General features: G+C 34.5%; 3 protein-coding genes and 2 pseudogenes across 5 annotated transcripts; 3 read left to right on the forward strand and 2 right to left on the reverse strand.

Annotated features, from left to right (window-relative positions):
• Positions 1-456: 456 nt before the first annotated feature.
• LOC110718912 (probable cysteine protease RD19B) lies at positions 457-2347 on the reverse strand. The gene is made up of 3 exons (XM_021897852.1): positions 1718-2347; positions 1296-1542; positions 457-1046 (listed from the first exon to the last, which is right to left on the reverse strand). Exons 1-3 carry the CDS (start codon positions 1850-1852, stop codon positions 769-771), a joined length of 660 nt encoding a protein of 219 aa, XP_021753544.1. The 5' UTR covers positions 1853-2347; the 3' UTR covers positions 457-768.
• Positions 2348-2448: 101 nt separating this feature from the next.
• LOC110718911 (ABC transporter E family member 2) lies at positions 2449-8402 on the forward strand. 2 transcript variants are annotated; one of them, XM_021897850.1, is made up of 13 exons: positions 2449-2563; positions 3459-3613; positions 4072-4157; positions 4302-4399; positions 4483-4600; positions 4683-4772; positions 4976-5280; positions 5393-5588; positions 5664-5849; positions 6046-6315; positions 6597-6842; positions 7078-7213; positions 7996-8402. In XM_021897850.1, the coding sequence occupies exons 2-12, from the start codon at positions 3511-3513 to the stop codon at positions 7195-7197; spliced, it is 1818 nt and encodes a 605-aa protein (XP_021753542.1). In that variant the 5' UTR covers positions 2449-2563; positions 3459-3510; the 3' UTR covers positions 7198-7213; positions 7996-8402. The 2 variants fall into 2 exon arrangements, with proteins under 2 accessions (XP_021753542.1, XP_021753541.1); XM_021897849.1 differs by having other exon boundaries at positions 3492-3613.
• Positions 8403-9583: 1181 nt separating this feature from the next.
• On the forward strand, positions 9584-11988 carry LOC110718913 (annotated as a pseudogene).
• Positions 11989-12185: 197 nt separating this feature from the next.
• LOC110718404 lies at positions 12186-14187 on the reverse strand (annotated as a pseudogene).
• A 3264-nt stretch (positions 14188-17451) lies between these two features.
• LOC110718914 (purple acid phosphatase 2-like) lies at positions 17452-21153 on the forward strand. Of its 2 annotated transcripts, none has more exons than XM_021897853.1 (8): positions 17452-17796; positions 18101-18301; positions 18667-18778; positions 18916-19145; positions 19326-19464; positions 19898-20118; positions 20436-20557; positions 20659-21153. In XM_021897853.1, the coding sequence occupies exons 1-8, from the start codon at positions 17599-17601 to the stop codon at positions 20855-20857; spliced, it is 1422 nt and encodes a 473-aa protein (XP_021753545.1). In that variant the 5' UTR covers positions 17452-17598; the 3' UTR covers positions 20858-21153. The 2 variants fall into 2 exon arrangements, with proteins under 2 accessions (XP_021753545.1, XP_021753546.1); XM_021897854.1 differs by having other exon boundaries at positions 20428-20557; positions 20659-20796.
• The last annotated feature ends 1946 nt before the right edge of the window (positions 21154-23099 follow it).

The following is a 23099-nucleotide window of genomic DNA, read 5'->3' on the forward strand; positions in this document are numbered from 1 at the left end:
GTGCGGGGTTATTTAATCAGTTGACAGTTTGAAAAGTTGAAGGTTTTAGTTTCGGTTTCCTCAAGTTTGTTGTGGATGCACGGATTGCGATCACAACAAATTGTTTCGACACATCTTCTGGGATTTGAGGAACCCTAAATGATGCCTCTTTAGGTATAAATCTCAAAACAAGTGCTGTACAATGTCCAATGCATAGATCAAGATGTTTTTTCTCAGTATGTCGCTCAACTGCTCAAGTAGATCTATCTTTCCACTTTTTAATAATATTGAACTTAAATTCCATTTATCAGACACAATGTGTTGAGGCAACATAATTAATTCATTAGCTTACGAAACGATAAAAACATTCTCACATGTCAAAATAATCTGTCCCATGGCGCAAAAGGTGCCATATTTTAAGCATCCTCACTAATAGACTTTAGACGATTTTGATTAAAAAAGAAAAGAGAGACTCAATTGATTTCCAAAAACTTTAAAATATAAGCAACCAACAATTTGGAGCGATAGTCTAACCGGAGATGTACTGATATAGTGACAGTACAGATCCTGTAATAAAAGTACATACCGGAGATATACTGTTTTACATTTTTATACCCTTTCTATGTGACATCCTTCCCCTCCAAAGACTTCCAACATCGTAAAGATGGAAGAGAGGAAGCCTTGAATACAGAGTTTCTTGTTTCAGGCTTACTCCTTTACATTAAATGTACAGTAATGTATGCTGGTAGCATGGGTATATGGTTACTGCATTCATCACACCCTACTGACTTACTGAGAGGTAGCAGGAGCTGCGGCAACAGTTGAGACCAAAGTGTTGACACCACAAAGATCATAGCCCCTACATAATCTGTAATACCCATTCTCTCCCCAGTATTCACCCCACGAGTTCTTAATGATCCAGTATGGCTTCTCTTCCTTACGCATATCAGAATAACCAGAAGAACCAAAACCAACCAATAGCACTCCGTGCTCTAAATCAGCAGAGCATGTCAATGGGCACGAAACTCCACCTCTGTAACTTGACATATAACGAGCATTGATGCCCACTGCAATCAAGATGAGCTTAAATTAATCAACTGCAAGTGCACTTCAGTCAATCAGATGAAGAGAAAAACAAATAACATGCTACACACAGGAGCACCATCCAAATAGATAGGCTTCCATTTCAAATTAGATATGATCATAAAATCTATTCGTGCATTACTGGAGAATATATATTCATGAGGAACATAAACATTCAAAAGAAAGAGCTATCCATTGGAAACATCTTATATTGATAGAAGAAAAAGGCTTACCAGCAAGAGGTCCATTTTTCACAAGGTTTGCAGCAATCTGGCCTTCATCAACTGGGACAACGCTGAAATTTGCTACCTTAGCTGCTATCTTGCTCTTGTCAAATTTGCAGTGACCATTTCTAGCAGTGTATGGATAGTTCTCCTCTCGCATCAAGCCACCAGCTTTTAAGAGATATTCGAAGGCATTGTTCATCAACCCACCTTGGCAACCAAGGTCACAGTCATCTGGTTCCCCCTCTGGATCACACTATCAAATGACAATATCAGTGAGCATTTAATTTTTTAAGCCAAACATGACTACATGAATTTCGTCTTTCAAAAATCTACAACTTCTTACAACAATAAGAGATGAATCAAGATATTAAAAAGTATATAGTGATGTTTAAAAATTCATATAAAAATCATGAAGTATTGGTGCAAACCTCACGATCACAATCCAGAAGCTGTTGTTCACTAAGGCTCTCAAGTTTCCCTGTCGCGATAAAGTGTGCACCTTCCATGGCTCCAGTGGTACTAAAGGACCAGCAGGAACCACATCCACCCTGAATATTACACATCAAACCACCATATTAGATCACAATTGATGTTCCGATCCAAAAAGTAAGAATAAACATTCCCAAAATCGTAGGCTTAAAAGTCAAAGAATGTCAACCACAAGAATGTACAACACAGTAGCAAAGTCAAATATCAGATTAAGCATCATATCACAAATTCACAAATTTAGAAAGTTCCTAGAAATTTCTAGGAGTTGCAGTTACAATATCCAACAACATATATGAAGCTTAGAAAGGCAAAAAAGAAAAAAAAAAAAAAAAAAGAAAGGCAACTTTCTACAGCAGCATTCACAACTCAGATGCAGAGTAAAAAAAATTTCCAAAGTTCCAGAAAGTTCAAAAAGTAAAAAAAAAAAAAAACACCTTTAACAATCTTACATGAAAACCCAGAACATATCATAAAGCGAACATTTTTTTTTACTGTATCTTATTGTTATCAAATTCGCCCCCATGACCCCATCCCTCAAATCTCAAACCGAAATACGCAAATTATACGGAGTACTAACAAATTAGTAAATTTTGGTCCAATTTCACAAGCTGCGGGAAAAAGTAAAATATTTTTTATTTAAAAAAAAAAAAAAAGATAAGAAACCCTCCTACGTTTCTTTTCTTTCCCCTTTAGAGCTTTTTCGCGTGTTCGCTGCACGCCTCCCTCCCTCTCCTCCATTGAAGCGGCTTGTGAGCTTTCTCTCCTCCATTAAAGTAGTTTCTGAGGTACCTTAAATTTTTTTTTCTTTTTATTTTTGTAATAATCGAATTTCAATTTCAGAAACCTAGTGTTAATCTTCAATTTAATTGTCAGTACAGTCAATTTAGGGTTCTTTGAAGATGGATTTTTGAACAATTAGTTATAATTACTGAACTTAAGAACGATTATAACTTTCGATTTCGTTGCTAGGATTTTGCTATTCATCCTTTTAAAAGAGAAGAATTTAACGTGATTTTTGAGCCTAATCTGATAATTGAGTCAAATTTGATTGCTAATGTCCTGTAAGATTTTGTTACATATGCCTTAAATGTTAGGATAGAATCATGAAAATGAAATTTGGTTGCTTTCGCCTTCGCTCAGCTCAAGGACGGGCCTGTATGTACTATAATGTGGCAAACACAGTGATCACAAATTTATTTTTAATCCTAACTGTACTTTTCTATTATGATCATTTCGTGGGAAAACCTCGATATCGATCTGTCTGATCACTTGTGTTGTTATTGTATGCAGAAACTGTAGAGTCAGTGGCTCCTCACTCGTTTTTCGATTACTATTGTAGTTATTATCGAAGAACCAATTTATGTCATTCTTTAGATTTTTCTAATATGTTATATTTTATATCATCATTATATATAGGGGATGCCATATTCATATCCTGTTTTAGTTGCTATATTTAATTTCATTTCCATGACTAAGGATCGTATTTTAAATTGTAGCTCATCTTCTATTGACTTGGTTATTGTGTTATCTGGTTGACATTGAGTTACTTTTGCTTATTGTCTTGCAAAAATTAAGAGTTATGACTAGTCTTACTATTTATCTCGTGTAATTAGGAGATCCTTACTCATCTTAGTAGTAGCTTCCATTACTGTCATTCACTTGTCTTGCTCTATCTCTCAGTAGCGTAGGCTTATTGGGTGGTTTTCCTTTTAGTACAACAAGAAGTAGCAGGATGTCAGACCGTCTGACACGTATTGCAATTGTGAGCTCTGATCGGTGCAAGCCAAAAAAATGCCGCCAGGAGTGCAAGAAGAGCTGTCCTGTGGTTAAGACAGGTGTGCATTTGTTTCTGTATAACCTGATTTATCATTCTGGTGCAATAGTATTACTTCGGCTTCTTCACCTGCTGGAAAAATTCTGAGAGAATTGCTTAAATCTATATTTGTTGTTGTACATAGATTTTGTGGTATATTTTTGGTGGTGATCGTTGGTTATTCTGAATTTTTTTTTTGACTTGACAATTTTGTTTAAGGGAATAATTTACTCACCTTATCATGGGGTCAGTGGTTTTCTAAATTTTGCTGCCTCCCCCCCCCCCCCCCAACCCCCAAAGTGAGTTTGGTCCATGAACTATGATGAGATGACGGAGAAAGGCCTTGTACTTTGTGAAAGCTTATAAGTAAGCAGGTCAAATGTATGTCATACTGATGGATAGAGTTATGGCCCACTTATAAATGTATAGATTTGGTACGTTATATAATAAACCTTTATTACTTGTTTTCCTTCTTCCCAGGGAAACTATGTATTGAGGTTTCTCCAGCAGCAAAGCTTGCTTTTATCTCTGAGGAGCTGTGCATTGGGTGTGGTATTTGTGTCAAGGTCAGCTATAATCTATGCTCCTTTCCCTCCTTGCTCATACACATTAAAAACATATGCTCATATTTATGTAGACCACAACCACATTGCATGCTGCTCATATGCTCTTGGTTTTATTTTTACTCTTTGTGTCGATTATGGATGCAGAAATGTCCCTTTGAAGCAATTCAGATCATTAATCTTCCAAAAGATTTGGACAGGGATACAACGCATCGTTATGGCCCCAATACTTTCAAGCTACACAGGTTTGTTGGTTTGGGGTCCTAACATACCGATTTATGTTCCATTTGATCTTTCAGTTTTGAACGGTGAACACATTCAATTACAGGCTACCTGTCCCCAGACCAGGGCAGGTTCTTGGCTTAGTGGGAACAAATGGTATCGGGAAGTCAACTGCTCTCAAAGTTTTAGCTGGCAAATTGAAGCCCAATTTGGGAAGGTTTAATGTAATATGCTCAATATCACTAATTGTTGTTGATTGCTTCGTGATCTCTTCTACATATTCACCTGCTAGTGTTTTTTTTGCAGAACCCACCTGACTGGCAGGAAATCTTAACATACTTCCGGGGATCTGAACTGCAAAATTATTTTACTCGCATATTGGAAGATAATTTGAAGGTAGCTACTCTATTAATTCTTTATATTTTAAAAGCCTTGCTTACCTTTATTACTGAAAATGGTGACTACTATTTTAGTATTGAGTATTTTCTGTATTTTATGTTTCTGTGTCATTTATGTTTTGATGTGTTATTAGGTGTGAGCACTTCTTGTCTATTTAGTTTTGCCTCTTTTCTTTTTTAATGTTGCATATCTATGTATAGGCTATTATCAAGCCCCAGTACGTGGATCATATTCCGAAGGCAGTCCAGGGCAATGTCGGACAGGTGCTTGAGCAGAAAGATGAGAGAGATATGAAGGTTGTGCTTTGTGATGACCTGGAGCTGAATAAAGTTCTGGATCGTAATGTTGGAGATCTGTCTGGTGGTGAACTGCAGAGGTTTGCAATTGCAGTTGTTGCCATACAGGCTGCTGAGATTTATATGTTTGATGAGCCTTCAAGTTACCTGGATGTGAAACAAAGGCTCAAAGCTGCTCAAGTTGTTAGATCATTGCTTAGACCTAATAGGTATCTATTCATATTTGATCTCTCTTACCTTATTTGTAGCCTTGTAAGGGCCTTGTACTGGATGAATAAGTAATTGAAAGCTCTTTTTGTGTTGTTTACTTGTGTGTTTCAGCTATGTTATTGTCGTGGAGCATGATCTTAGCGTTTTAGACTATCTTTCAGACTTCATTTGCTGCTTATATGGTAAACCGGGTGCATATGGAGTTGTCACCCTACCATTCTCTGTTAGAGAAGGAATCAATATATTTTTGGCTGGATTTGTACCAACAGAAAATCTTCGTTTTCGAGATGAGTCTCTTACGTTCAAGGTAATCTTCCTTTTACTGTACTTACTTTCAGCTGCTCTTCACATATTATCAGTCATTTCATGTGTGATTCCTTAGGTTGCTGAGACACCTCAAGATAACGCTGAGGAGGTTGAGACATATGCTCGATACAAATACCCAACAATGACGAAAACTCAGGGTGGATTTAAACTGCGTGTTATGGAAGGTGAATTTACCGATTCACAAATTATTGTGATGCTGGGAGAAAATGGGACGGGGAAGACAACATTTATTCGTATGCTGGTATTTTCTTTACATTAATTAAGAGATGACTAGTTTCAGAATGTTTCCCTAAAAAAAAAGTATCAGAATGTCTTGGAAAATACTTACTGTTTTGGTCATTGTTAAAAAAAAAAAAAAAACACAATATGCTGAATCTTGGAAAAGAGATCTTTGATGGTCTAGGATCCTTAACCCACTTTTTATTCTGAAATTTCAGGCTGGTCTACTGAAGCCTGATACTGTGGAAGGCTCTGATGTGGAAATACCTGAGTTCAATGTTTCTTACAAGCCCCAGAAGATCAGTCCAAAATTCCAACATAGTGTGAGGAGTCTATTGCATCAAAAGATAAGGGATTCATATACTCACCCCCAATTTATCTCAGATGTTATGAAGCCTCTTCAGATTGAGCAGTTAATGGATCAAGAAGTTGTGAATCTATCTGGTGGAGAATTGCAGAGAGTTGCATTAGCTTTGTGCTTAGGAAAGGTAAACCTATTTGTTGGTGTGGCTCACTGTTAGCTCTCTGTCTCTTCTCTCTTTTGCTTCTTCTAATTTCTCGTTTTTTGGTTGATACTGTGTGATCTATGTGTGGGATATACTGTGGAAACTTATTTTTTTTAGTATGCAGGTTCTTTGGGCATAATAATGATGTCTACTTGGTGAAATATTATTGAATGATTGGCTACTAATTCTTCTGTTTAGCTTTCAGTGATTGAAATGAATCTTTCTTATAACATAAAGTCATCAAGCATTTTGTACTCATGCAGCCTGCAGATATCTATTTGATCGATGAACCGAGTGCGTACCTCGATTCTGAGCAGCGTATTGTTGCTTCAAAGGTGATAAAAAGATTTATTCTCCATGCCAAGAAGACTGCATTTGTTGTCGAACACGATTTTATAATGGCAACATATCTAGCGGACAGAGTGATTGTGTATGAAGGGATGCCATCTGTGGATTGTGTTGCAAATTCTCCCCAGTCATTGCTGACTGGAATGAATCTTTTCTTGTCTGTAAGTATCACTCCTTTTTTGCTCTATCTTGTTAAAGCATTGTGGATTATTTCACAAGAAATATCAAGTTTTAAATGCCTTGTCGTTGTTGAGGGTCATGCTCAGATGGCCTATTTTGGGAGTGTTGGGATGTAGCAGGACTTTCTGCTCGGTGTGGTTTTTTAATTTTTATTGTTAATGCTAGTGATGCAATTTGCAACTTTTATCAAAATATTTTTCCTGGGAATGATTGCAGCATCTAGATATCACATTCAGAAGGGACCCAACTAATTTTCGACCTAGGATTAACAAGCTAGAGTCCACTAAGGACAGGGAGCAGAAATCTGCAGGAACTTATTATTACCTGGATGATTGATTTGGCTTTCACACAGGTTTGCTCTTCTACCTTTTCTATATTTCTTTTTCTAGTAAGTCTTAGTTCTGTTGTCCAACTGTGTCTCAGTGTCTGTGGCTCTGTGCTTGTCCTTGGTCTGGTTTTGGAGGCTAAACTTAGGCTCTGCAGTCTTTGGAGGAGTGTTCCTATGCTGTTTCTTTGTTTTTTCAGCCGAGTTTGTGGCCGTTTGGGGTCTCTGTAGGAGAATAATGGCAAGCTTATAAAATGGAAAAGCTATTTTTAATCTGATTTTAACATTGTGAAAGATGTGAAGCTCTCTTAGTTTCATGATAATCTTTTTTGCTTACTCTGTCCAAAGTCATGTGTTACTCCCCGTTTTTAATTTTAATTTTTAATTTTTAATATTTTATAATAAAGCTTTACTTCGTTTCTCCTGTCAAACTATTAAAGTATTTTTTTTGGGTTTGGTGTACTTGAATCACAACACAAAATATGTAATACTTTTATTATTAAAGTCTCATATTTTAAAATAATCATACCATATTACCAATATATCATGAATAACGTTAACCGGCCAGTGGCGTAACTTCTGAGAGATGTGTATGAACAGATGTGTTCTTGAGGACTAGACTTTTGGCTTGTATGATAGTGAATCGTAAAGAATTGCTCCCTATGCGAGATTCATATTTGCCTTGAGACATTTTGCTTACCCCACCACAAACTTTTTGCCATTTTCCATTCTAAATGACGCCATTTGCATATCTTTGATTTTGTTCCCACCAGCTGATCGAATTCTGTATTTTGATTGCATCTTTGCAGAATTTTTTGCCAGCAATCTCAAGGAGATGATGCCCAACAGCATTTGATCTGTCGCTGGTTTTGTTATACTGGAGCTGAGGGTGATGGTGATGGTTTGAATTTTGGGGTGATAGAGGGTGGCCTTCAGATTTTCCTCCTCGCATACTATTTTTTTAGTTTCCGTGATCTTTTACTGTTATTTCATTAGTGTTAGATCTCTGTTGTGATCAAATTTTGCACCATGTTTGGGCTAGACAAAAATTCTAGCTAGTGCCAGTGAATTTTGCCTTGCCAATTTTGGCATTGATTTGAATCAGGATGATGTTGTCTCTTCGAGGGCGTTTGATTATACTGAAGTGATACAAATCATTATACTCTGTAATGTTTTCTTGACAAATTCTAATAATGCGTGATATTTCTTGTGCAAATCTTAGGTTATTCTTCTTTAGCTGAAGTTGTTAGAGCTTCACATTTCTTGAACTTGCTAAGCTTCCAGTGAAAAAATAATAGCATGTTAATCTTGACTAATTCACAGTGGATAAAACTTATGAATTCTGCACCCAAACCTCATACCAATTTCAAAGCACGCTTGCCTTATGATTGCAAATTATTAGATTATGCATACTCCTGGGACTCTGGGAGCATGTAGCCCTCATGTGCTATACTAAGGAGTCATCTGCCTCTATCATGTGTCTGTAGACTCTGTATCGTTCTCTCGAGTGCATGTAATAAAATTAATTATTATTGACTTAAAAGGAAGCTACAACTCAAAAAAAAAAAAAAAGCGGTCTTTGCTTATTAAATTAAACTAGATTAATGCCCGTGCAATGCACAGATATAATGAAAGAATTTACAATTGTGTAAACTTTATTACATATCAGTCAAAATATGAAAAATCTTTGTATTACACACGATATTATTAACATACACCAAACTACAAAAATTAAAATAATATAAACAAAAGAAAATTTACGTCTACAATAAAATTTAGCGAAAATTGTAATTAGATAGAGTAATCACATATTGACATATATAAAAGGTTGATATTTGTTTTCCTTAAGATTTTTAAAAGGTTTTTAAAAGAAAAAAATAATGAAAACTAAAAAGTTTAATGTATAGTATTAAACTACTTTGCAATTAGTATTTAGATTTTTTTTTAAAAAAAATATGAAAGGGAAAAAAAAGTTTAGGCGGAAAAGAAATGAAAGAGAAGCTGACACGTGTACAATTTGAAAAAAGTGATAATGTCGGTGGTTGTTACTTTAATAATATTTATAGAAGCTTTTTTGATCAGAAAGATAATGTGAAAATGTGTAATGTCTTAATGACACCAAACTAAGGAACTTTTTAACAATTTATTGGTCAACGATATTTAATTATTGTCACATTTCCTAGTTTAACGGATGGCACCAGATGTGATTCTTGGAAATTCAACTAATTAGTGTATATACAGACAAAACTTATCTTTCTTAATGAGTATATTCTCAACTTTTATGGATATTCCACTTGATTTATTGGCCAATCAACAATTTAACACATAAACCTGCTCACTAGTCAAGCTTCAATAATTTTAATTTCCATTTCATTGTTTTAGATCATACATTTTGGAAATACTATATATATGTCTGCAGTTGTACCTCAAAGTTTATGCAATACAAAATGGGTGGGATGAAAAGATATCCTAGTCCTTGCTCAGGTGCGCTCTTGGTTCTGGGATTAATTCTGAATGTAGCAGTGGTTAGCAATGCAGGAAAATCCAGTGCTTTCGTCAGGAAAGTCGAAAAATCTGTTGATATGCCTTTGGACAGCAATGTTTTTAGACTACCTCCAGGACATAATGCTCCTCAACAGGTACCCTTCTTGATATCTTCCTACCAGCATTGAGCGCGGTGTTTTGCCTCATGGTCAATGCTGTGTTATTTTTTTCTTCCTGATGTTGAGATTGTTTTTTCGGGTTGTACTGTTTGAAGGTTCATATAACACAAGGAGATCATGTTGGAAAGGGTGTGATTGTGTCATGGGTTACTCCAGTCGCGGCAGCTTCTAGTTCAGTGGTGTATTGGACTGAAAACAGCCAACATAAGTACACGGCTGAAGGCATAGTCACCAAATACAAGTACTACAATTACACTTCTGGTTACATTCATCACTGTACCATTGAAAACTTGGAGGTTAGTTTACTCATCCTTGGTTTGATATGTTCTTGTTCAGTCTTTTCTTTTAACTTTATAATATAACCAAGTTTTTCCTTAATTTTATTATTTATAAACATTTGCAGTACAATACCAAATATTATTACGAAGTTGGGACTGGAAAATATGCAAGGACTTTCTGGTTTGTGACTCCACCAGAAGTTGGTCCTGACGTACCATACACTTTTGGTGTCATAGGCAAGAAATTGAATTTTGACTAATAAAATGCCAAATGGAGAATTCAATGGTTTCCATTGATTTTGGATTTATTTGGTTTTTGAACTTCCTTTGCTGTATTGAATTGTTATGCAGGTGATCTCGGCCAAACCTTTGACTCAAACACGATGCTTACACATTATGAGATGAATCCAACAAAAGGGAAGACCCTTCTTTTTGTTGGGGACCTATCTTATGCTGATCACTATCCATTTCATGACAAATGTGCGATGGGACACTTGGGGAAGATTTGTAGAGAGGAGTGCAGCTTATCAACCGTGGATTTGGACAGCCGGAAATCATGAACTTGATTATGCCCCTGAAATTGTAAGCACTCTTTATATAAATATATGTATTGAAAGCACTCTAACATGTACATAAATTCTGATTTTATCAAAATTTTCTTCTGCAGAATGAAACAGAGCCCTTCAAGCCTTACACCCACCGATATCATGTACCGTATAAGGCCTCAGAGAGTACTTCTCCTTTATGGTATTCAATCAAGAGAGCTTCAGCATACATTATTGTCTTGTCCTCATATTCTGCATATGGTAAGAAGTACAAAGCTATTATGTTGTTACCAAAATTAGTTTCAAAAGGGAAAAAGTCCTTACTGTAATAATTGGAAATTTGATTTAGGTAAATACACCCCTCAGTATGAGTGGTTTCAGAATGAGCTTCCTAAGGTAAACAGAAGTGAGACACCTTGGTTGATCGTCTTGGTGCACTCGCCATGGTACAATAGCTACAATTACCATTATATGGAAGGGGAGACCATGAGAGTCATGTATGAGTCCTGGTTAGTGCAGTACAAAGTCGACGTGGTCTTTGCTGGTCATGTGCACGCCTATGAAAGATCCGTAAGTAAAGTCTTCCAAATATGCTCTAATTTTCCTCAATTAAAACATGAACATACAATACCATACATACAGTCTGTATCGTCTAATTAATTGTTTTCCATTTCACAGGAGCGAGTGTCTAATATCGCGTTCAACATCACAAATAACCTATGCAGCCCTGTTAAGGACCATTCTGCTCCAGTATACATAACCATTGGTGATGGAGGAAATATTGAAGGATTAGCAACCAAGTAAGATCAAATTCAATTTATAACAATTCTTGGCTATAATATATCATATTTTTTTGATCAAATGCTGAAAAAAATTGAACTTATATGGCCCTAATTTGCTTGCAGCATGACTGAACCCCAACCAAGTTACTCAGCTTACAGGGAGGCTAGTTTTGGACACGGCACATTCGATATAAAAAACCGAACTCATGCTCACTTCAGATGGCACCGTAACCAAGACGGTTACTCTGTCCACGCCGATTCCATGTGGTTACACAACAGATACTGGATGCCTGAGGACAATTCCTCTGACAATTGATGTTGACAACAGAAAGAGTTATTTTCTTGTCACAGAATAATCTCATTAATTTGTGTATTCCATTTTGTATCATAGAGTAATGCTTTGTTGGTGCATACTACTCCTATGTTAATTTTACATCATTGACTAAACAAAATTGCACTTTTAAAACATAATACTACGTATTATAAGTTCTGATAGCAGCAATCAGAAAAGTGTTGGTTAAAATATTGTTGTGATCCCTCATTTTATGCAATTGTAGTCTCCTTCCTTCCTCTATTCTTGATCACTTGGATGATGAAGCCTTGCTATGGAACTGTTTTGAATCTGCGCGATGCTTCTATTTCTAACTTTGGAATTCCTAAAAATCATCAATACGAATAGAAAACAGATTCTGTACAGAAATTTTCATGCTTCCAAGGAGCTTAGCAATACATCAGATTAAGTCTTCAGCGATGTGATCACTGGTTCTGCTACTAACTTCAGCAGAGGTATACAAGGATGTCAGGATGCAAACTGGTGATCCTTTCAACTTTTGTTTGTCTTTGTTCTGAACCCCGCCTTGCAGGAAAAGGAGCCTTCTTCCCCAATTATTAACACCATATATGGAAACAAAAGTAGCCAACACATTGAAAGCACCAGTGATCACAGCAGACATTAGCGAAGCATTGTCATGAAATCCAGTAGTCTTGAAAAGGACGGGGGCATAGAACATGATGATATTGATACCAGTAAACTGCTGGAAGAAAGGAATCGTGATTGCCATTGTAAGATGAGGCCGGTACTTTCTTTCAACCAGGTTTTTCCAAGGATGATCCACCTTATTAGAGGGCTTACTAGCTTCCACTAAGTCATTGAACTCCTTGTCCACTTCTTCAATTCCTCGAATCCTCCTAAGGTTCTCGATGGCCTTGTCATACATCCCTCGCTCAATCAAGGAGTTAGGAGTGTCAAACAGGAACAATGGACCCGATAATGATGATCATAGCAGGGATTGTGGCTCCTCCTAAGCTCAACCTCCAACCCCAGTCATCAATTTTGGCAAAGAAATAGTTTACAACATTGGCTACTAATATACCAATTGTGATTGAGAGTTGGAAGACAATATTCAGTGCTCCTCTGTACTTGTATGGAGCCATCTCAGCTAAGTATAGTGGTACTGACTGTTATATGTACACGATCACACAAATTATACATAAATCAGTAATATTATACGGCGTAATTATAAGAGTTATTGAAGAACCATAAAAGTATATGTATAATTAGATTGGTATAAGACTTATAATTCAAATACAAAATTCTTTAGAATACTCTGCAAAAGAGTTAACTTTATCTATGTTTATCAATTATATGAACATAACATATCCAAAATACACACTGTTCGTGACATGTTAAGATAAAAACACGTGAATGTGATTATGTGACTATTAATATTTGACAAAGAACGTATCAGTATAAACAAGTTATATGAATATAAAGCAATAAGACCCATCTAATATTCTTAAGGATTGGAAGTACTTTTAAAAGTTTGAAACATTCTTAAGGAAGTACTTAAGTACTTGCCTGCACTGTCTAATTTGCGATGTGTAATTAATTAGTATGTTAATTAAGTAGTTACCTGATTAGCAAATCCAACACCAAAACCGAGAAGAGCGCGACCAATAATCAGCATAGCTACATTTTGTGCAAAAGCATTGATGATAGCTCCAGAACAAAAGAGAAGACCTCCAAATAGCATGGATCTTCTTCTACCCAATTTTCTTGTCACAGTTGAAGCAATCAAAGAAGCTAACAAAGCAGTAACATATAATGTTGAAGTAAACAATGTAACGGTTTCACTATTAAATTTGCAGTACTGATTTGTTGAAGTGTGTAGCTCTTCTTTCTTGTATACTGATGGGAAAAATTCCTTCAGAAACGACGGCATAGATGTCACACCCCCTAACAAAAAAAGAAACGTACACAACAACACGTTAGGAAAACACGAGTAATAATAACTTTAAGGTCTTTAATCATTAGCTATTTTTCTAAAATGTATGCAGTATTTTATTTTTAGACAGATGAAATATATATTGCGTTGTGTATTACCTGAAATTCCAATATCGTAACCAAAAATCAAACCGCCCATAGCCGCGACAATGCATGTTGCTAGCACAAAAGGTGTTGTGTTTCCGGGGTACTCTTTTTGATGTTGAGGAACAAATCCTCCGGATGGTATTGGCATGTTTTTTTTAAGAGTGAAGAACTAAAGTTTTTAATTTTTAGAGGAGAATTGAAATAAAGAGTGTTTTAACAAATACTCGTAGCTAGTTTTAATTTTAGTTTGGATTATAGAAGAGGGATATGATAATGTTTTATGCAAATTAATGAAGGGTGTATTTATAATCACAAAATTCTTCATTATAATACATGAAGTATGCATATTTTTGGAAATTTTTTTAGAGGAAATATTTTTGGAAACTTGGCATGCCACAACTAGAAAAGTTTACACGTTTGATAGATAATCTAGACGTGGTGCATGCATCAAATATGGGAACTGTAGTCTGTAGACGTAGTTGCCATTTATTTTTTTTTGGACATATTAGTAATTGCCATTATTACTGCTGAGGAAGATGATTGAGAAAGTGAGGAAAAAAAAAAGGAAACAAATATTTGTCAAGTTTCTAAAAAAAATTCATTGGAGTACACTGTAATAAGGGTTTTTTTTTTTTTTTTTTTTTTTTTTTTTTTTTTTTTTTTTTTTTGGTAGTACATTGTAATATTGTTCATTTGTCCTTATTATAAACTAGTTTAAGTCCGGTTTTTACTTAATATAATTATGAATTACTATGTTAGTTTAACAATAATTTTTAAAAAAATCAATATTTTTAATTGAAACAAATACTTGAATTTCTTTTAAAAAAAATAACTTGAATTTTATGTTATATTGATATCAAAAGTTACTCGTATTGATCATTAAACATTAAAAAAAAAACAAAAAAAAAACACAAATTTCATGATTATAGGATTTTATATAAGAATAAAATTCTATGTTATTTATAACCGGTGCAATGTACTTATATACTCCATATGTCCCTATTTTGTTGGCATGTTTTGACTGGCACAATATTTTATAGCATACTTTGACCTACACAAGTGTTTTATACAAATTGAAGTGACTTATTTTTTGTGACAATTAATAATCCAGGTGTTTTTTTATTTTTATTTTATATTTATAGTTATTGAATTGTAGTATTATTATTATAAATAAATCAACAAATATATAATAAAAGTTAAAGTGTGAATCTCGGTTGGAGCAAAAAAACTTTCAAATGAAAAAATACGATGTAAAATGATACGGAGTATGGGAGTAGTACATTATTCTAATAATTTTACCTTATATACGTAGTATATGTTGTTTATTATAGAAAATACATATTATAAAATATATATAAGACATTTTAAAATATTTTCATTAAATGCATATAGAATATACTTAGAATATAGTTGTCAAATTGAAAATTAGATATTATAGAATATATCAATTAATATGCATGAAGATTTGAAAAAAAAAAAAGTGAAAATGGCGGAATTTTTTTTAATCAGAGTCATGTTAGATTCGCTTTTAGTATTATGTTACTGATTGATTTTTTTTTTTTTTTTTTTTTTTTTTTTTTTTTTTTTGTGTTTGCTCTCTTAGATTTGACAAGAATATCTAAAAGTATCTCATTAGAATTATCACATGTTTATCGATTATAATGTACTTGGTATATCTATCTACTTAGTAGTAAGTAACATTGCTATATCTATCTACTTAGTAGGATTAATTTAAAATATGGTTCAAAATCAAGACACCAAATTTCGGGTTCAATTAGGGTTTAGGTTCATAATTTTGCAACCAAATTTATAGATATCACTGATTTCATGATTTGACTCATTTGTAAGGCTTTACGGTCTGGCCATCTCGCATAGTTTTCTAACAGACAAGCCCATTGATAAACGTTTGTTTGCTAGACTCCACATGACCTGAATCAGATAATGTGAAATTAAGAAGTTCCTAATTGACTTTTTTGAACATAAGGAAAAAAAACTACTTGTATATCAAAATTGTCGTAACAAAATAAAAATATGTGAAAATAATATAGTAGAGGGGGGTGTACCACAAATTTAATATTCTTTTTATTTATATGTAATATTTTTTTTTTTAAAGAATTTATATATAATGTTTATTTTATATGTAATGTTCATTTCACCCTTTTATTCTCTCTCTTCGATACTCTGTCTCTCCTCTCCCTCTCTAACTTCTTTCATGATTTTATAGCTTTTATGTGCTTAATTCATCACTCACAAACACATTTTTATTAGATTTAACACTCCAAAATCCGAATTTCACAACCAAACTTTCGGATTTTTCATGATTTGAGAATTTTGGGTATTTTTTTATTTTGGCTAAAGAACTTGCAATGGAGTATCCTACTTGCTTGATTTCCACTATTAATTCACTTTATAAGGGTTTCCTACTCATTTGAGTTATGATTTCTCTTTCTTTGTTCATCTCTGTTTTACTTCATGAATATGAAACTCTAGGTTGTGCCTCAATGGTGAACTCTCTTTACTTGTTCCTTTTACCTATATTTTGTGTTTTGTGATGATGTTTGTTGTTCAGGTGAAGCTTTATTATCATGAAATTACTTGATTGTTTGAATTTTTTGGCACTACCATTGTTATATGTAATTCATCATCTTTTTCCATGGGTTTGGATAGTAGCATTTATATGTAATGTTCTTTTATTTATAAGTTATGTTCTTTTATTTATATGTAATGTTATTTAATTTATAGGTAATGTTCTTTTATTTATAAGTTATGTTCTTTTATTTATAGGGTAAGTTCTTCCGGGGGTAAGTTCTTCCGGGTGTACCATGCGCTTGGTACACCCGTTTGCACGAAACAGTAACTGAAAAATATGTGAGTCCAACATAATTTACAACTATTATGTTCTGATTCATTTTTTATAGACGACCACAAAAGAGATTCAAGGGGACATTTCTTTGCTGTGAAAGGCTTTACCTTCTAAGGTGCATTGTTTGTTTATTTTTGAAGAGCGAGACCTGACGTTAGGAGGAATAATGAGATATTAGGACCTCAACTCTCAAAGAGTCCCTATTATTTATTATCGGGCGACTGTCATATCCCGCATATAGTGTAGCAAATTGAAGTTCCATTGTGAACAATATTATAGAGAAAACCAATTTCTAAGAATAAACGAGCTACTCCATCCTATCCTCATCGACCCACCAAACAAGAAATTGGCAGAAATTGGATAAATTTGCAAGCACCATTTCTCAATCCCCATTTTACTCTTTAATAGTCGAATTTTTTAATACTTATTTGGAAACCTAATGCCCAATCGTGGGAATAAATAAAAGAATAACAAACCAAAAACTTGTAAGATTACAAACCTTCAACAATTGATCAACTGTTGCCTTTTTCTAAAAGCAATGCAAAATACTCGTATTTAGATTAGATAATAACGGCCCGAACCTTATCATCCCTATTCCCTACGCAATCTCAAGATTCGTATAATTCAAAGTCAAAAGTTGACTTTCACAATCATGAAAGATACCCATATTTTTTTCTTTCTTAATTATATTTATCAACCAATAATCAATTACATAAATCACATATTCACATTATATGCGAATTTATACTCTCTGAATATTCTCCTATTCTTTTTGGTTTGTTATTCTTTTATTCATATAAACAATATTTTCCTAAAAGCAAAAATGCTATAAATATAAGAAATTAATAAAAGGGGAGGAAAATACAAAATTTTGGGGATAATTTTCTCCAAAATTTCAAATTGAATAGAAATGGCTCCATTTCAATCTTCCTCTCAATTTGGTTCAATTTTATGCGTTTTTGTAGTTCTGGGTTTGATTTTAAACCTAGCTTTGATTTGTCATGGAGGAAAAACAAGCAATTTTGTCAGAAAAGTGGAAAAAACAATTGATATGCCTCTTGATAGTGATGTCTTCTCCGTTCCTCCAGGCTACAATGCTCCCCAACAGGTTTCTTTCTTTCTCTTCATTAATCATTACCCGTATTTGTAATTAAAGGCCGAGGGCATTGATGTAGACGAGATTTGATCCGAGGTCTTGTGTACCGTCCCGAGTCCCTACATTCACATAATTGCTTATTTTATGATGAAATTAATACCCATTTAGCTGCTTGTTAGTTTAATTTGATTTATAATCCAAAGTTTGCATCTTTTCACTCAAATGAATTATGGGTATGCCTTAATTTGGGATAGAATCATTCCATGAATTATGAAAATTAATTAAATATATTTTGGATTTTGTATTGTGTGTGAAGGTTCACATTACTCAAGGAGATCATGAAGGAAAAGCAATGATTGTTTCATGGGTAACAATGGATGAACCAGGTTCAAATGAGGTGGTTTACTGGAAAAAGAATAGCGAGAATAAGAAAACTTCTAACGGCAAAATGTCTAAGTACAAGTATCATGATTATACTTCTGGGTATATTCATCACTGTACGCTAAAAAATTTGGAGGTTAGATTTTGAACCTTTTTTTTTTTTTTTTTTTAATTCAGTACTTATACTAGAAAGTGGTGTAATTATTTAATGTTTGCTACGGAGTAACTAATTGTAAATTAATGTTTGTTGAGAGTCTGCAATTATTAATAGTGTTACCTAATTTGCTAGTTCCCCACGAACTATGATCTGAAACGTATGAATTGGTACAATAGAACAATTTTCGTGTCGTATTTGGTATATGTTACCTGTTTGTAAAATATCCTTGTTGTGAATCAGTACTATACATGCATTTTTATATCAGACATGGAGTATTATGGAGTATTAATACATTAAATTAGAACATTAATTAATTAGCATATTGTATTTGGAATGTTTTGCAGTATGACACTAAATATTTCTATGAAGTAGGTGTTGGACAAACCCCCAGAACATTCTGGTTCAAGACTCCACCTAAAGTTGGTCCTGATGTTCGTTATGCTTTTGGTCTTATAGGTAACTATTTTAGATTTTTGGTATTCATGTATCCTCGAGAATAACTATACTTTCTCGATTTTGTTTAATGTAATGAGCAATATGATTGCTTTTTGTACATGATATACGTCTGAAGTCCATTACCCTGATTTTTGCAGGTGATCTTGGACAAAGTTATGATTCAAATGCGACTCTAACTCATTATGAACAAAACCCGATCAAAGGGCAAACTGTTTTGTTTGTTGGGGATCTTTCATATGCAGATAATTACCCTAATCATGATAATAACAGATGGGATTCTTGGGCTAGATTTGTTGAGAGAAGCGTCGCTTACCAGCCCTGGATTTGGACTGCAGGGAATCATGAGATTGATTTTGCTCCTGAAATTGTATATACTTTAACCTTGTTTCCTTTAAACTTATTCTTTGGAAAACCAATTAAGTTAAACAAATTAAGCTTCTAGAAGCCTGTTTTCTTGCATCTATATAGTTTCCATATTCTAACTTATCTTCAGTTTGCACACTGCTAAGCTATACAGAATCACTTACAATCAGCTATGTTGTAACAGGGTGAAACAAAACCTTTCAAACCATTTAAGAACCGATATCCCACACCTTACAAAGCATCAAACAGTACAGCTCCGTTCTGGTACTCAATCAAGAGAGGCCCTGCTTACATAATCGTTCTATCATCATATTCTGCATATGGTAAAGTCCTTAATCTCCTTCTGAAAGTAAAAAGTATACAAGAACATTGAGAACTTTGGCTTTTATTTACGCGATCTAGCAGCTTGAGAAGTTGATGGGTCTGTTTTAAGGATAGTTCTAAAAGTTTGAAGCTTATTTATTTTGTATAATAATCATCTCAAATATGGAAACATATTGGTTGTTCTGTAAAAAAAATGGGAATATAAGTTTTAGTATTGCTCCCGAATTTCAGACTAATGCTTGGACAGTGTCACTCTGCATTTTAAAACTTCTCAGTTCTTGCATAGTTACAATGACCATCAAATTTGAAGCATCATGTTTGATATTTAAAGCCTTGCTTGTTTTATGACTCTTTGTGTTTGGAGAATAAAACAACTCGCTCTATCGGCAGTTATACTTTCTAATTATTATGTCTGTAATTACTCCTTTGCAGGAAAGTACACCCCGCAGTATAAATGGCTTGAGGAGGAGTTACCAAAGGTTAACAGGAATGAGACTCCTTGGTTGATTGTTCTGGTGCATTCTCCATGGTACAATAGCTACAATTATCATTACATGGAAGGAGAGTCGATGAGAGTCATGTATGAGCCCTGGTTTGTCCAATACAAAGTTGATATCGTCTTTGCTGGTCATGTTCATGCTTATGAGAGATCTGTAAGTTCGATTTGTCTTTACTTCACTAAGGCTTCATTTCTTTTACCCGGAAGCCCCTTATTTGAACTTATTATTGCATTTGCCCTTGTCTGAACTAATTTGAACGTATCTAAACTAATTGTAGTTGTGACTTGAACTTGGATAGTCTTTATTTGAAATTATCGACCCTTCAATTTTTTTATTTTTTTATTTTTTCCTTCTGATTAGGCCTTATTTTTCCTGAAAATTAATTGTTTAGGCAAAAGAACCAATCCAACTGATAGAAATGAATTTACTAGTCTGCCTTTCCTATTTTTAACTTCTGAAAAGAAATGCAGAGACGTGTATCGAATATTGGATACACCATTGTCAATGGAGAATGCAGACCAGTTGAAGACCAATCTGCTCCTGTTTACATAACAATAGGAGATGGAGGAAATCTAGAAGGTTTAGCAACAAAGTAAGACTACTACACCAATTTATTGTGTTTATTAATCGAATGTTATTCCTTATTTTATCCCCTCTTAAAGTGGCCCTAACATCTCATACATAAATCTGCAGTATGACACAACCACAGCCATTTTACTCAGCTTTTCGAGAAGCCAGCTTTGGACATGCCATTCTTGATATTAAGAATAGGACTCATGCTTACTATAGTTGGCACCGTAATCAAGATGGTTCCGCTGTGAAAGCAGATTCAATGTGGTTTTTCAATAGATTCTGGCATCCTGTTGCCGAATCTGTTAGTGCTGTTATTTGATACGGAGTACTAAATATTCTTCAACATACTGCAGGTGCCTAGTTTTCTAATCAATTTGTTCTGTCTTTTGTTAGGTATAATTGTATAACCTATAATGATCAGAAGGCATAAGATGTATACTAATGGTAGAGTAATAAAGGTTACATAAAGCATATAGTTTTCAATTCCCCTGTATTCCCTTTAAGCTATGTGAACCTGATGTTATAACTCATAAGAAAACTTTCTGCCTGTTACTTGTTGATGAACAAGTAAATTCCGCTAATGAACAGAAAAGTAGGCAACGAGCTTCTCTTTTATGGTAAAGGAAACCCTTGCATTTCTCTGAAATTCTAAGGAAGCAAAAATTATATTGTAATCATATTTAGCTTATGGTACCAACTGTGTCCACACCTACATGTTAATTGAAAACAGAGTTTTTTAAGGACCCAGTTAAGGAACTAGAATTCTACATCATTTTGTATATTGTTTATACGGGAAAGGATCATAGGCAATACACTAAAAAGTGTCCGTAGATTCATCCCCTACGAGGCTGCAACTTTAGAGTTTTAGCGATAGAGAAAGTGTTTCCGGTTCTTCAAACTCTGCTGGAGGGGGTTCATTCAGATAAAAAATCTTTGCTTTATTGACGGCTAAGAGAGCTTGCACAATAATCAAATTCTTCCCATCCTTCTTTTGATCATCCACTTGGGACATACAGTGGCTTGTCTCTTCAAGAGTTTGAGATCCTTCGTGCACCATCCGTGCCAGAAAGCCTTTGGGTTTCCATACCCTTCTCTTCCTGTACCTTTTCTTTTTATGGATTGAGCTTTCGGTTTCTGAGCATGTCACTGAAGATAGGAGCTCAAGGTTTGAGGTCATTGAGGGGGAAAAAGGCAGTATTTCTTGGTGCTCAGGGATATGTTTCTTGGCAAGAGGTGATGTGGATTGTGTTTGATTTGGGTTATAAGGGCATAGGAATGTAGATTTTAGTGAGCTTGACATGCTGAATGCAGAGTTGAGGTCTTGTTACACACTTTGAATAACTAGGGTAGGAAAAATTTTCGTCATTTTGGTCATTCTAGGATGCAGCCATGCAGGTAATGAAGACCTACAAAATTTCTAAGAAATTTTGGTTGTCATTTGGCATATTTGGGAGTGATTTTATGTTTGTTGAAGGAAGGAAAGGGGTGGTATTCGGTAACCAGAATGACAGTCATGGTGGTGTAAGTGGCGCCATGGTGACTCTTGGTGGTTGTATCTTGTATGGGGGATGAAACAGAAGAGGAAAATTAAGAGAATTAACTTTGCAATAAAAAAAATTTAACTGTAATTATGAATACTTCAGTTCTATTTCACTTGGGATTGGGCTAGGCAATTTGGCTATTTTGCCTATTTATAGAGCTCAATAGAGGCCATTGCCGCGTTTGCTCTGACATGGTAAAATTAAGTATTTCATCGTTAAACAAGTATGCATGTCAATTAGCTTAGTTGGTTAAAGTCTTGAGTCTTGATATATAACGCTCGAACTCTAATTCCATTTACATACATCATCTTCCTGTTTGAACTCTTTGCATAAAGGTGATTAGATGATGGACCAGGCCGGACCAAGGCCAAAATCAGCCCGCTTGGACAGGCTGGGCTGAACTTTATCAGCACTAGGACTTTACACCAACAAAAAATGCTCAATAAATGATCTCACTCACTGTAGCATTTATGGAAGGAACAAAAACGAGAACAATGGCTCAGATGTTCAGCTTGACTATGGAAAAATCTCTCGCTTGACTTTTGACTGAAGAACAAAATTAATAGCAGTTCGTGGCTTATTAGAATACATAGAGTTTAGAGAGGAAGAAAGAAGAATATAAGACTTTGGTTGGTCATTAGGAGACATGCACTTATTTCGAGTACTTGGGTGATGGTTTTATACTGTATTTCTTTGTTTTGACGAAAAACATTTTTCTAGAAATGATTTATAATGAAGTATGATTTGAAAAGCACAATCGGTAAAAATAATATTTCTTTATTTTTTATAAGAGAAAATATTATAGAGAAAGGAAAATACAAGCGGAAGGGAGAAGATGGATGGGGAGAAAAGAGGTTTAAGGAATAGGAACGTTGTAGTCTAATGAGCTCAAGAACTTTGAATTTGGGACTTTCTTTTGTTTAATCCATACCATTTTCGCACAAAAAGGACATCATTGTCTATAATAATGTATGGGTTATATATACTTGTAGTTGCAAAGCCAATCATTTCTTATGCAAC

The sequence above is a fragment of the Chenopodium quinoa genome, unplaced genomic scaffold (genome assembly GCF_001683475.1).
Source record: "Chenopodium quinoa cultivar QQ74 unplaced genomic scaffold, ASM168347v1, whole genome shotgun sequence".
In the NCBI taxonomy this organism is placed as follows: Eukaryota; Viridiplantae; Streptophyta; class Magnoliopsida; order Caryophyllales; family Amaranthaceae; genus Chenopodium; species Chenopodium quinoa.